Source organism: Aquarana catesbeiana, linkage group LG07 (assembly GCF_042186555.1).
Source record: "Aquarana catesbeiana isolate 2022-GZ linkage group LG07, ASM4218655v1, whole genome shotgun sequence".
In the NCBI taxonomy this organism is placed as follows: Eukaryota; Metazoa; Chordata; class Amphibia; order Anura; family Ranidae; genus Aquarana; species Aquarana catesbeiana.
Window position 1 is genome coordinate 218,845,236 of NC_133330.1, and position 16,006 is coordinate 218,861,241.

General features: G+C 41.8%; 1 protein-coding gene across 1 annotated transcript in view; it reads right to left on the reverse strand.

Annotated features, from left to right (window-relative positions):
- Positions 1–16,006, reverse strand: part of NPHS2 (NPHS2 stomatin family member, podocin) — a 127,215-nt gene that overhangs the window by 110,030 nt on the left and 1,179 nt on the right. The window contains exons 2-4 of the mRNA XM_073593058.1: positions 14,655–14,758; positions 9,575–9,647; positions 7,192–7,274 (exon numbers count right to left, since the gene is read on the reverse strand). Of these exons, the coding sequence (XP_073449159.1) occupies positions 7,192–7,274; positions 9,575–9,647; positions 14,655–14,758 (260 nt within the window). The remainder of the gene's footprint in view (positions 1–7,191; positions 7,275–9,574; positions 9,648–14,654; positions 14,759–16,006) is intronic.

Below are 16,006 nucleotides of genomic sequence, written 5' to 3' on the forward strand. Positions count from 1 at the left end.
TTACTACCCGTATTGGACGATACATCGATTTTTTTTTTCTTTTAATTTACAATCTTTAGTTTAAAAAAAATCCTTCTTATTTGAGGGACATTAAAGACACCAATAAACTATTGGAAAATATAGATTTTTCGTGGCAACTATCTGTTGGCCACGGCAGATGTGGCAGCTTTATACACTTGTATACCTCACCATTTGGGACTGGCAGCAGTAAGACACTATCTATCAAGTGATGACCCCCCCCAATCCAACAAGACTTTATTATGGAACTGTTATGCCCCGTACACACGGTCGGACTTTGTTCGGACATTCCAACAACAAAATCCATGGATTTTTTCCTATGGATGTTGGCTCAAACTTGTCTTGCATACACACGGTCACACAAAGTTGTCGGAAAATCCGATCATTCTAAACGCGGTGACGTAAAAAAAACACGTACGTCGGGACTATAAACGGGGCAGTGGCCAATAGCTTTCATCTCTTTATTTATTCTGAGCATGCGTGGCACTTTGTGTGTCGGATTTGTGTACATACGATCGGAATTTCCGACAACGGATTTTGTTGTCGGAAAATTTTATATCCTGCTCTCAAACTTTGTGTCGGAAATTCCGATGGAAAATGTGTGATGGAGCCTACACACGGTCGGAATTTCCGACAACAAGGTCCTATCACACATTTTCCGTCGGAAAATCCGACCGTGTGTATGGGGCATTAGAGTTTGCGACCCAACACAATTATTTTTGGTTTGAGAATGTTTTTTATTTACGACAGAGAGAGAGGTCACTATGGGAGCTAAATTTGCCCCCATTTTAGCAAATTTGTTTATGGCCAAGTAGGAGGAGGATGTTGTCTATGCCCATGAGAGACCCAAATTGGTCCTCTGGGCTAGGTACATAGACGACATCCTTCTCCAATGGAATGGTGAGCAGGATTCCTTGCACAGCTTCATTGCACAGCTGAATACCAATAACAGAGGTACCTCTGCCGTATGAGGCTAGCAGTGAAAGAATACATTTCTTAGACCTTGAGATAGCTATCATTAACTTCATATATATATATATATATATATATATATATATATATATATGAAAAATTTTAGCGTTGTCTTCACACTTTTTTATTTTGTATTTTAATAATATGTATCTCGATATTCCTTCCTAGGGATAGTTTATCTTTGAACATTTGAGGCATATTCGAAATGTATGTGTTTGGTTTCTACAGATGTTACTTTTGTATGCACAGAATTGTGTTTTTTTTCATTTCCTGTTTTAGAGTAGTTGGCGTCTACTTAGCCATTTATCAGCTCGACCAGAGCGAGGCTTGGAACACACTCTGCAGATCCACTCTGGTCTAGCTGGTTGTAACCGATCCGCACACTTTTGGTTGAACTGCGCATGCGTGCCTACTCGTGCTATCACGAGATCGCCGATTTGGGCTACGTAGCTGCAGCCAGACCGTGGCTAAGACGCCATGCCGGGCTGGTGATGTGGCTGCACTGTACACTAGCTGGTACAGTGATCTATTTTTATATATATATATATATATATATATATATATATATATATATATATTTTTTTTTTTTTTTTTATTTATATGCGCAATGACAGGACCAAGACTGATACCCCAGATGATGTCTATGATGATGAAACGCTATGGCTCGGACTGAGCTTGTTCCTGCTTGATGTTCTATGTGATCGCATTTATGGAGATGTCCTATTGATATGCTCGTTACTTTAGAATTGATGTAAGTTTTCTACCTTTTTAAATAAAGAATGTGACAGATGGTTTTACACTATGTGGAGACTTCTTGTCATTTATCAATGTCAAAGTTCATGTTCCAATAAGGGGACTGGTCGTGGTGGTGAATTGTAGTTGCAGACTCCCAGAGATCACTTTTGACCATTTTCCTGGTATTGTCCTCATGACAATGAAGTTTGGATCCGCCAGGTGCCTGGACTAATGCCTGTCTCAACCACTCAGCGAGCCGTTGAGGGACTGAGATGACAGCTCCCTGCCCCTCTAAAGCTAAGTGCTCCAATGAGCGTGAAGGAGCAGAGAGGAGAGCTTCTGACTGACAGGCAGCAGCTCTCCACTCGGGGAGCTGAGAGAACCGAGCCTTCGGTGGTGTCCGGTGGCTCAGTTCTCAGTGCAGAGGCGGCGGGGACTAATACCTGTCTCAACCACTCAGCGAGCCACTGAGGGTCTGAGATGACAGCTCCCTGCCCTTCCAAAGCTAAGTGCTCCAATGAGCGTGAAGGAGCAGAGAGGAGAGCTTCTGACTGACAGGCAGCAGCTCTGCGTCGGGGAGCTGAGAGAACCGAGCCATCGGTGGTGTCCGGTGGCTCAGTTCCCAGTGCAGAGGCAGCGGGGGACAGATGCAGCATCGGTTGGATGCTGCATCCATCTAGGTAAGTATAATGGACAAATTAAAAAAAAAAAAAAATACTTATCTTTTACCGTTTTACCTTTTTGCTATAATACATATCCAAAAATAAAAAAAATGTATTCATAAGTTTAGGCCAATATGTATTCTTGTACATATTTTTGGTAAAAAGAAAAATCGCGATAAGCGTATATTGATTGGTTTGCGCAAAAGTTATAGCGTCTACAAACTATGGGATAGATTAATGGACTTTTTCTTTTTTAATTGTTTTTACTGGCGATTTGCGATTTTTAGAGTAACTGTGACATTGTGGTGGACAAATCTGACCCTAAGTAACACTTTTTTGGGACCAGTGACATTATTACAGTGATGATGAGTGCTAAAAAAAAAATGCACTGATTAATGGACACTGGCAGAGAAGGGGTTAACACTAGGGGGTGATCAAGGCATTAACTGTGTTCCCTGGGTGTGTTCTAACTGTGTGGGGTATAGGCTCACTGGGACAACACAGAGATCGCTGTTCCTGATCGATCTCAGTGCTGTCTCCTATCAGAACGGGGATCCGACTTGTTTACATAGGCAGATCCCCGCTCTGCCTCTCTTCACCGCAATCGCGGGTGGCCAGCGAACATCAAGTCCGCCAGACCCGCAGGCAAGTTCCCGCAGCATGCGCCCACTGTATCTCATGCTCAGACCGACATACAGGTACGTCGGTTTGTGCAGCAGAGCTGCCTTGCCGAAGGCAGTCGGCAAGATGTTGATATTCAATATAAGCTATTATTACGGTTTATGTATATTGATTTAAGTACTATCGTGTTTCTTTTAGTACTGCATTTTATTATTTCTCTGTACACAATAAATATTGAGTTAAAAGAGCAGTATGGGTTTGGGCTTTTTTGCAGTTTTATACATGCCTAGGTAGATGCAGCATTGGTCCCCCAGCGCCTCTGCACTGAGAACCGAGCGATAGAACACCGCCGATCACTCGGTTCTGACAGCTCCATGAGCAGAGAGCTGCAGACTGGAGTGCTGGGCTGTAGAGGGGGTGAACCAGCCGACTCAGGCTTTCAGTGGCTCATTGAGAGGCTGAGTCAGGTGTCGGTCCAGGCACCTGGCGGATCCCGACTTCCATTGTCGTGATGACAATGTGTCTGGACCGACTTCAGTGAAGTCAGCAGAGAGAGGACTTCAGCTTGCTCTCTGCTGAAAACTGGTCACAGGAGTGCAAAACAAACTGCACTCCTGTGATCCATAGGGAAGTACAGCCAAACGTGCTTTGGCTATACTTTTCCTTTAATGAATTATCATTGACGAGGTGTTGTTCTATTATATCTACTGTTCCAGCATAAAACAGGCACAATACTGAAATAACCACTTGATATATATAAACAGAATTCAGGTGGTTAAAGCAAGCTCACAGCTGGAGCCGCAGCCATGAGCTTTGTATTTTTTTTCAGCTGAAGCTCATGAAAAAGTGATCTGGTCAGTAGTAGAGCTGTCCAATTTTGATCCTTTCATGGGCATGTGCAAATTTGAAGTGGTTGTAAACTTTTGAGGTTTTTTTTTTTTTTTTAAATAAAAATAACAAACATGTCATAAGTACCTGCTCTGTGCAATTATTTTGCACAGAGCAGCCCTGATCCTCGTCTGGGGTACCCTACTGGCATCCCTGGCCCCTCCATTTCATTGGGTGCCCCAGGGAAAGACGTTTTCCCTGGGGGCACCCGTGTGGGTTTGCTCCCGAGTCTCTCTACTGCGTTCATTGGCATGCATCCCGCTCCAGTGTCATAAATTTGATTGAAAGCAATGGGAACCAATGACTCCCGCTGCTATCAATCTGTCCAATGAGGAGAGAGACAGTAGCTGGAGCCGCTGTGCTAGTGCACATCACTGGATTGGGCTCGGGTAAGAAAAACGGGGGGGGGGGGGGGTTCAGGGGGGAAGCTGCAGCACAGAAGGTTTTTCACCTTAATGCACAGAATGCATTAAGGTGAAAAACCTTAAGGCTTTAGAACCACTTTAAGGATTAACTGTTTAAGGTAAATTGGGGTCAGAATTCATGACGGCTGGGCAAATGCTTTTGACATTTGTCCAGCAAATTGTTCTTATTAATAGATTCCTAGGAGTAAACTGATTACTTCTGAGGAAAAAGCAAGTGAAGTGCCTCGTTATCAGTTACAGCAAATATATTTCTAAACAAGTGGGAGGAGGAATGTATCTTTACCAACCGGTGGCCACAACTACAAATGTACCGATAATACATAGATGATATTTTCATCGTGTGGGAGGGTCCACAAAAGGAATTGGAAAGGTTCTTATCATACATAAATTGGAATGATTATCATATAAAGTTCACTAGCACTTGGCATCAGTCAAGTATACAGTTCCTGGATCTTGAAATCTTTAAGGTGGGTTCCTGTCTAGTGACACGGACCCACTTCAAAGAGACTGATCGGATTGGCTACATTTCCAATCTGAGTTGCCACCACCCAAACTGGGTGGGCGATTCCGAAAGGCCAGTTTCTCCAAATCAAGAGAAACTGTGCAAGCGAAGGAGAATTCATGGTTCAGACTGATATGCTCATTGACAGGTTTGTGGAAAAGGGATATAATAAAAGGCAATTGGAAGCTACGAGGGAACAAGTCAGATTACTTGATAATTATGGAGCCTAAAGTAAAAAATCCAGGACAAGATCAGTTTGATTTTGCTTTTGTATCTGGCTTTAATCTTCAATATAAGGAAGTTGAGAGAATTATCAAGACACATTGGCCATTATTGTGTAAGGACCCTACCTTAAAAAAGATTTTTCCTAGTAAACCAAAGTTTATATATAGGAGGGCTCCAGGGTTGCGCAATATGTTGTCTAAAAATGTTATCTGGCCCCCCCAAGAGACCTCCTACCTTTTTGAATCGCACAGGATTCTTTAAGTGAAGGAGATGTAAAGCATGCAGAACCACTAGGGATAAAACTAGGAAGGCCACCAGTTTCCCACCGGTGGTCACGGGGGGGGGGTGAATATGATATTCGTCAATTTATCACCTGTGACACAAGATATGTCACCTACGTCTTGATGTGCCCCTGTAATTTCCAATATGTGGGCTGAACCACCAGGACCATGGCTATAAGGGTGGGGAGTATATAGAAAACATCAAAAAGTACCACAGTGTGTCCAACCACTTTAGGTTGGTACTCAATAAAGACCCCTCCCTACTCAGATTTTGGGGTATTGATAGGGTTTGCCAGCATTGGAGAGGTACAGACATGACAAAAAAGGTGTCCCAAATTGAGACAAAATGGATATTTAGACTCCAATCTTTACAGTCTAGAGGGTTGAATATTGATATTGATCTGAAGTGTTTTTTGACTGACTATTGAGGACTGTTCTACTGACTATTGAGGACTGTTCATCCATCACATTTTTGGTGGTTGCAGCATTTTTCTTTTAAAATCTATTTATATGGGGTGACTCTTTCCAGGTTTTCTTCTCCTTTTTCTTCTTTGCTAGTTCATCTAGCTGGCACACATAAAGTTATATTATTTTATAAAATATATATTTTTTATAGAAAATTGTATTTTTCCAATTTATATCAGTTTTGAAAATGTATACATTTTGTTTCAGGCCTTTTAAGATATTGGCCACTAGATGCCGCTGCTCTGTGGTGTTTTTTCATTATAGGCCATGTTGCATGCATCTAGGTTGCACATTTATTGGCCACTAGATGGTGCCAGTTTATATGATTCCTGTCACTATTTTCTTTATGCGATTTAGCCATGATATTTTATCAATTTGCAATGTTTTTAATGTGTCTTTCGAGTTTTTATATGTTGATATCAGGTTGGTTCATGCTGTATGATGGGAACATTGTGTGTAAGTCGGCACCCCCTAGAGGGAAATTTTGCATTACATTTTTGTCTTCTCCTCCATTTTGGAGGAGTCCCACCAATAGCACCCTTCCCATTCACTTTTAAGCAAGCTAGGAGTGGTGTGACATAACTCCCTGAAGACGCTAATACGGCAAAACATATGTCGGAGCAGAGGAGCCGCAATTCCAGGTTCTGATCCCACATCCTATCTAGCCTTAGGAGAGACGCGGACTTCACGCTATTCTTTAGGACTAGCCGGCTTGCACATGTTGATTACACCTGGTGCCCAGATCAGCACTGTAACCTATAAGTGTAATCGCCATTTGTTGTCATTTGCTTTTATCTATTAAAAATACTACACTATGAGACCTTCCTCTATGTGTCTTGTGGAGTCATTTTTCCCATCCTAGTTTCATCTCTAGGGGCCAGTGGAGTGGAACTGTGCTGTCGATGGAATCTATTGGTATTCCAGAAACGCTGTTTGACCTTCCTGTAAAAAGGGGTCATAATTCTCTGGTGAGTGGCCACCCATCTCTTGAGCACTTGTGGTGAAGAACTAGGAATCCAATTTTGAGCATCACAATTTTGTGTTGGGATTTATCACATATGGACTTTTAGCTTGCTATTTAGTTGTATTTGCATTTTTGATTCACTGAACATCCTTTAATATAAATTTCCCACAGCATTTGGTGACCTGTTCACTTTTAAAGGGGCAGCTTCCATTATGTTTGTTCACTGATTATACAGGGACGCCATTCATTGTTTTTAATTTTTTTTTTTTATCAGTTACAGCTGCTGACTTACAATACCTTCCCAAACGAAACAGTTATGCAATAAATTTGCATACATTTTCACAATATTTAAGTCTGACACATAAAAATGTTACTTATACTCCGTGATTTCACAACTACATTATGGTAACTTTGTCTCTGAATGCTCATTTACCTGGTGAAAAGGAACCTCAAAGATTTTAATGCGGAAGTCCACTTTGCGACACTTGTCCAAACAAGGGAGGTAAAAAAACAGCCCTGTGAACAGATAGAACGATGACATGAAAGCTTATTCATATACTACTAACAAAGCATAATGTTACATAAAACCGCTATTCTCTGTAAACTGATACCAGAGACAGGGGATGGATTATTTTTTAAAATAAATACTACACACCAATAAAATTGCTATACAAAACTACCTTTATCTGTACACAAAATGCACATTTCAATTCTAAAATAAAGAAGTGCTTTATTTAATGAGACCCTTTTGATAATTAAAAAATTGCAGGTAAAAGCACAAACAAATCAAGTACAACCCCAATTCCAAAAAAAGTTGGTATGCTGTGTAAAATCTACATAAAACTGGAGAGAATGCAATGATCTGCAAATCTCATAAACCCATATTTTAAATTACAATAGAAAATAGAAAACATGTCAAATGTTTGAACTGAGAAAATATACCATTTTAAGAAAAAAAATGATGTAATTTTGAAACTATTGTTAGGAGCCACACAACTCAAAAAAGTCGGGACATGGAAACAAAAATTAGCAAAAGTACAACCCCAATTTCAAAAAAGTTGAGACAGGGCAATGTTGACCATGGTGTAGCATCCCCTCTTCTTTTGACTCTCTTGAGTATGGGCAGATGATTCATGTAGCATTTGGTATCTGGAATATACTTTCCCTTAGCTCAAGCATGCAAGCAGGAGTGTCAGAGAACTCACACAGCAAGCACCCGTCTCCGTACAGCAGCTGCCAATCCTTGTTCTGCTAATGCCAATGTGCATGCACGGAACCATAGCCAGAGACAAATGAGATCCAGGGTGGGCATGCACAATGGCACCTCTATGCGAACGCGCACCCGCTTTTGCCAAAGCGCTAATGTGCTAACATGCGTGTGCCAATGTGCTAATGCGCATGTGCCAATGTGCTAAGGCACTAATACGCATACGCGCACGCACGTACGCTGGCGCGAATCCTGGCACACAGCACCCTATATAAACAGAGAGTCTGCCTAGCATCAGTGCTGGATTGTCTTCAGCTTGTTCCTGTGTTCCTGTTGTTACTCTGCCTGATTGACCTTGTTCCTGAAAACCCGGCTATCTTCTGACCATTCTCTTGGATCTCCCCTGCCTGCTGAACCTGCCTCTACCTGCAATACTGACCTTGGCTTGAACTTATGATTACGGCTCTGCCTCCTGATTCTGTACCCTGCTGCCCATCTGTTGCCAACCTCTGCCTGTTCCTGACTACGGTTTTGCCTTCTGACTTGGTACCCCGCTGCCAGCCTGTTGCCGACTCCTGCCTGTTCCTGATTCTGCAGTTGATCCTGATCTGGCTCCCGCTGAACAAGTTTGGTGATCAGTTTCCACATCTCCTCAGCAGAGGTTCATATATCTCCAATTTCCAGCCACTTGCCTGCAGGCACCTGCACCCTTTCGTTGCCCTCGCACTCCCTGTACCCACCACCAGGGGTGCTTGGACCGGAACAGTGCAAGAGGCCACCCTCATCATTTCGGGCTCCGCTGTAAGGTAAGTGACAAGGAGGGTGTTTTTAGCTGATAAAACCCCTCCTCCCCTCTTCCAGATGAAAGAAAAAAATGCCAGAGAAGACTCTTGAGATGTATGACCCAATTTTGGCCTAGGTCAGAAACCAGAAAGCAACTAAAAAATAAATAAAATAAAAATAGTTAATATTGACTGCGAGAGTTTAGTTCCACTTTAAAGCGGATCTTCAACCTCCAGGCAATCTTCATTCCTATCCACCCCTTCTTCCCTGAAATAGTACGGCTTTTTAATATATTTTTTTAAATGTTCAGGTCGCCCCTAAGTGCACATAATTTGCCTAGATGTGCACTGTGCTCCCTTTGCCTCCTGGGATATGCACATCACATATCCCAAGAGGCATTGTCCTTCATTCAGTAAAAGAGGAGGGGGCGGTGTCTCATCGGTAGCCCTGTCAGCGGAACCCCGGCGCCTACCGATGAAAACATGAAAAAAATGAAGAGGGGAATGGGTGGTGAAGATCTGCTTAAAGTGTAAGTAAACCCCCTCTATCGTTTTCAGCCAAGGAAGCTGCCATCTTTGCCTCTTTTTAGTCTACAACTGCCATGATGCTGCACATGTGATCAGCTATGACACCAGCCATTGGATGGTTTGACAGTTTGGTTGAGAGCACAACTAATGGGAGTGTTACATTTCCAGCACGTGCCGTAAATGAAACTGTTTTATGGATGGGTTTACTGCCGCTTTAAACCCAACTGCAGAGGGAAATGACAGCTTACCAATTGTTGGTATAAATGTTACTAGTGCGGAAGCAGTTAAATTATTATTACCTGGTCCTCTAGCTCGTCCTGGTAACAACCGCCCTAGTCGAAATATAATAACTCGCTCATACTCCCTTACAATCTGCAATGCAAATTATTATTTAATGTTTAAAGCCATCTTAAAAGAAATATTTCTGTACATAACCGCATTGTTTTTAGTACATAATACTAATGAAAATAACAACTGAATATTTGATCATTTCTGATAAAAAACAAACAAAAAAAAAAACTATGTCAGCATGAAAAACAAGCACTTGCTACATCATACAGTATGGGTATTCATATGACCTACTATGTAACAGAAGGGTATATATTACAAAAAAAAAATTGTAGCTGTCCATACATAATATATGAAAGCCTATACAGCAATACCCACTAACCTCCCTGACGGTATTCCCGAGTGTGGCTCGGGGTTAAATTTCAGCACCATTAGCGGTAACCCCGAGCCACACGCGGGATTACATCTCAGGATCCTGGTGCAGTATACTTACCTTGTCCCCAGGATCCTGCGATGTCCCTCTGCGGTGTCTGCGGGCTCCGTCCTCTGCCCGAAGCCTCTCTGTGCCAGGCTTCATTCCCTGCTAGCGTCTCGACGCACGTTAGCGGAGCCTGACGGCAAATTCAAAAAAATTTAAAAATCATAACACATACAGTACTGTAATCTGTAAGATTACAGTACTGTATGAAATCATTTCACATCCCTTTTGTCCCCAATGCTTTGGCCCATGCCCTGCATGCAGTTTTATATCATATATACTGTTCTTTCCGCCTGGAAACTTGAGATTGTCCATAGCAACCAAAAAGTGTCCCTTTACATCAAAAGTGGCTTTAGACCAGCTAGAAAACAGCAATAGTAAATTAGAACACTTGCAGAATTGAGCGATAGTGAATCGTGGGGAAATGTATTTTATTATTATTATATATATATTTTTTTTTAATTATTTATTTATTATATTATAATTTATGATTTTGTGTTTCAAACTTCATCATACCCGGGATATCTACTAGACTCTTGGTGGACAGATCTAAGTGTGTTATTGCTAAGAATTACAGGCCTACAATATAAAACGCCAAATTTCTATGCAAAATAATTGTACCCCTTTGAGACGCAAGAATCTGAAAAAATAATACCGCCAGGGAGGTTAATATGAATGATTTCAATATATGGGTAAGCATTCTGAAATATATCAATTCTCTGAAAAAAATGTTTTAATATTTGATAAATAATATATAGAAAAAAACATGAGGAACAAAAAAAAAAAACATGTAGGTGTATTGGCATTCTTGTTTTTGCTATTTACTAATATTTTGTGACAAGTTCACAGCACAAATAATTTACAATATAGGATGTAGCAGTCTGAATTTTATTTATTTGGAATACATATTGATGTTGTACTTTAAGTGGATGTTCACCCTAAATCACATCTTGTGCTGGCTTGTCTCCTCGTTCCTTCCTCTCTTACCAATGGATACTATTTTTTTTTAAGTAAACCTTATATAGCAGCAACTTCCTATTTTCTCACCCAGGCAAGAGATTCTCACCGCCCGCTAGGTTTGCACAGGTGTACCACAGGGTTTGGTTCCTGAGAGAGACCTACTGTATATCTATGCATGTGCAGGTCCTCTGGGCATCTGTGCACATGCAGGGTTTACCCTGCATGCAAAAAGACCAGCAACAGGAAGTCTGAAACCTTCCTTGTCTTTGTGCATGAGCGGAAACCCCCCCAATGACCCCCAGATGTGCTGATGGAGCTCTGCCAGGACCCCGCTGTCTGGGCAGAGCAATGTGGGCACATCTGTGCATGCACAGTAATGGTGGAGCTGGAGGGGGGGTGGACTCTAGCCATTGCAAGACTGAAGTTCTGCTTTAACCTCCTGGATCAGATAGAAAAAAAGTTAATGTTCTTTATTCGTTATCATTAAAAAAAGTAACAAACATGTTATACTTACCTGCTTTGTGCAGTGGTTTTGATGCCCTGATCTTCCTCTTCTCGGGTCTCCTGTCAATGCTCCTGGCCCCTCCCTCCTGCCAAGTGCCCCCAGAGCAAACAGCTTGCTGTGGGGGCATCCATTCAGACACAGAGCTGCGGCTTGGCCCCGCTTCCTCTCTCTTCTCATTGGCTCACTGGTGGGAGAGTTCCTGGAGAGCCGAGGCTCTTGTGCACATAGCTGGATCACGATGGGGCTTAGGTAAGTATTGGGGGGGGGGGGGGCTGCTGCACACAGTAGTTTTTTTTTACCTTCATGCATAGGTTTACACAGCAAATCAAGTAAGGAGCAGAAGCAACGTAGTTGCTATGGATAACTAAGTACTAGTTCAGACACAAAGCAACCAGTGATTAAGCGTTGTACCTGGTAAAGGTGAAAGGTTCTGCAGTAGCAAGGGGTTGATGCTCTGGCTCCCTCCCTAGTGGTCAGTTTCCAGTAGCAATCAGAACCAAACCCGGGTTACAGAGATCAATGACCTGGTCACATGGGTACAAGAGTGGAGGAGTGAACAAGTGCACACACGAAGTCTGTGCTAGGTGCACGGCAGGACCCTATTCTGTTGCTGGAATTTAGGTAACAGAGGTACGCTGGACTGATGGAGAGGGCGCGGCTCAGCAGCGTCCCTCCTAATGCAGCATACATCAAGCTACAGTGCATGTGTTGACACAGGACAGCACTTTTTATTACTGCACACAGTGTACGGCTCTGTATATTCACGCACATGTATGTCTATGCTCACATGCTTAGTGTTCCTTACCTGGAGATACGCATGTTTATATGGACACAGATGTTCGTTTACCATTACATCATTCCACATTTTTCACCTTTTTTCATATTATTTTCACGGTAGTTCACGTTTCTATTCATAATACATATCCTCATTTTCACATTCTACACTATATAAATGTCTATATGGATATGTTTTATATCAAGTACTTTTATTCCAACACATATGCACTTTGGTTTAACATCCAACATTAAGTATTTTTCATTTTTTGATTATATTCAATGGATGTATCATTAAATGTTTCTGGGTCTTTGCAGATAGCATCTTCCAAACATATATTTTACTATATATATATATATATATATATATATATATATATATATATATATATATATATATATATATATATATTTATATATATTTATTTATTTATTTATTTATATATGTTCATATATATTTTTATGCACATCCCCTTTTACACATTTCTGTTTTTATCTTTTAGAATACTTAGGCTCGGTTCACACAGGGACGACTTGTCAGGCGACCTAGTCGCCTGACAAGTCGCCTCCCGTTCTGTGCTATGAAACCGTTCTAAGGGGAGCGACGCAAGTCGCTCCGACTTAGAAAAAGGTTCTTGTACGACTTGGGGGGCGACTTGGGGCGACTTGCATAGACTTCTATACAGAAGTCGTTTTGCAAGTCGCCCGGGCAGTCGTGTGCAGGTCGCCTCGGTGAGGCGACCTGCAAGTCGTGCCTCCTCTGGTGTGAACCGAGGCTTAGTGGTGCTCTCACATTTAACCACACATGTTAGCTATACACTAATCAACCCACTTCACCTATCAACTAACTCTAATTAGAGTAATTTATTCACAGGTTTGGGTCACATGTTTAATAGATATCAGTGTGTATATATTGCAGTTAATGTTTGTGGTTCTTTAGCTATGAATAAGCACTTTTGAAAGTGTGAAACGTATCAGGTCCTGTAATCCGTTTGCTGTGGCTTGTACTTTTTGGATTGTTACCTCCTTTTTTTAATAAAGGCATTTGATTTTGAGTGTGGCTGTCCAGAATCTTCACTTCATCCAATTACCTATGCTTAGCCAGCACCTGCTGTTCCTATTCTGAGGAGAGCTACATTTTCAGACACCCTTCCTAGAGCGGCACCTCTGAAGTGCAAGGTGTACCTCCTACACCTTTCCTCTTTTTTTTTTATTATCTGGAAATCCCTGAATATCACACTTAAAGTGCCTTTGTAGCTACACTAATTTCTCCACTGTATCTATAGAAAAAGTCACGATTGTCACACAGACTGGACTTCAAGCATGTCTGCTTGTGTTCTTCTCCATTACATGGTGGATTTATTGTGCTAGTAGTTTACACAACAAATATAAGGATGTTTATGCTTTCTTTTCAGTTTACAGCAAGTAAATACAGGGACACTGTATTTCTGCTGTAATCAACAGGTATCTGTAGTTGTTGACGATGGGTTTGGCTTGAAAAAAGAAAATTAATGCAGCTGCCACAATGATAAAGCTGCAAAATATTACACTTTTGTTTTTGGGTTTTAGATATGCTTTTGAACATTTAGTCTACCCAAAAACTTACAATTTAGTGCTAGTTGGAGATGGACTGTCTCATGCTATATCTACATTTTTCTCTGTGGGATTCCACTGACAAGATGCCTACATTGACTTTAACACTCTGCCAACCTGCAAATGCAGTAGTAGGAAAATTACTTTACAATGGTCACGGAGGGGAAGAGCTTGCAACTAAGACTGGATGATCTTGCCACTGGATTCCCGAGAGATATAGGAAATGAATCAGGTCAGACAGCATCTACCTAAAAAGAATATGAATAAATAAAACCCTTGAGAAAGTCACGTGATCTGTGATGCAACGCGTCGGGAAGGAGCCGGGTGACGTTCTATTTCCGGTTGTGGCCGAGACCAGAAGCTCATAAATAGATCGATGCTGACTACTGTGCAATTTTATGTGAGTTACTACTTATGATTAAATGTGTTTTATTTGAATTACTACACTATAAAGAATCTACATATTGCTCTTTTTTTGCAATTTTTTTTGCCCTTTATATACTTATATTTTTTTCTGTGAATTATGGACCATTGAATCTACATTTTTTGGACTTGGTTTTATTGCACATGCATTTTGCACTTTATAGTTTATTTGGAGATTTTCATTGTTGAGTGAGCGCCACTTATACATTTATTCATATCCAGTATTGTGGGGACACACATAATTTTAAGTTGGCTGCCGCTCTTAATTTATCTAATTGATTGATTTGTGCATTAGGCTACTTATTATCATCTACCTAAAAAGGAAATGCCAAAAAGGGTCTCACAGAGAAATACACACCTTGACACAGAACCAGATAGAGAGAGGGAAAGTGAGGATTAGCAGCAGAAGACAGCAGCAAATGAGGAGCACTTCACATACTCGGAGACTTGTAGGCTTCAAGGCTGCAAAGGCAAAAATTTAGAATATAAACTGTCTTTTAAATACTATTTTATAATGCAGATGCAGTTCATCAAAATATAATGCAAACATCAATAGGCAAAATGTTAAACTTAGCACTAACTGCCTAAAGAAAAGGGTGCAAGAGGTTCAAAAGAGTCATACAGTACATACCCACATACAGTCACATGAGTGCTACATGGGTATCTCTTGTTCATTTTACAAGGCTCAGCCCAACACTGCACTACCGAAACCTACTGCAACTCTCAAAGGCTTGAATGCATTGTTTTCTTCTTTAACCGGGGCCCCAGATTTCTCATCTAGATCCAGTGGTGGCCCATCCATAGGGGGCGCACAGGCGCTGCCCCCCCCCACCCCCACCCAGCAGTCACAAAAAAAATTAAAGATAATTATTTTTTTTTAAAAAGGCCCCCTTAAAAAAAAATTAGAAAAAATGTTCTTTAAGTGCACTGTGTTTGGGCGCCGGACACAGTGCACTGTGGGAAGCGCCACGTCAATGCAATCACGAGATTGCAGACGAGGCGCTTCATTTGCAGGCTTTTGACCTGCTTTGCGGTGAAATCCAAAGCGCCGAGCAGCTTCCGCCCGTAGTATTACTACGGGCGGGAGCTTTGTTGTTCAACTTAAGAGGTTACTTCCAGTTTCCCTGTTCCAGAGGGAAGCCGGAAGTAACGTCAGCAGCTCCATGGAATGCACAGCCCGAGCGGAGCTGCCTGTAGGGTAAGTGAGGCTGCATTTGATGGGGCACAGTGAGGCTGCATATGATGGGGTACAGTGAGGCTGCATATGATGGGTTACAGTGAGGGCGCATATGATGGGGCACAGTGAGGGTGCATATGATGGGAACAGTGGCTGCATAAGATGGGCACAGTAGCTGTATTTGATGGAGCACAGTGGCTACGTTTGATGGGCACAGTGGCTGCGTTTGATGGGCACAGTGGCGGCAATTGATGGGCACAGTGGCGGCAATTGATGGGCACAGTGGGGGCAATTGATGGGCACAGTGGCGGCAATTGATGGGCACAGTGGCTGTGATTCATGGCACAGTGGGGCTGCAATTGATGGGGGTTTTTTTTCAGAATTTTTCAGTTTGTTTGCGCCACCCCAAAAAAATTTTGAGCACCAGCTGCCACTGTCTAGATCCTAAGGCAGAGAGAAATATCTCCATCATTGCTAGACTCATTCATGTTGATTATGAACCCTTGCACACCGAGGCATCTAGCTGTTGCGTT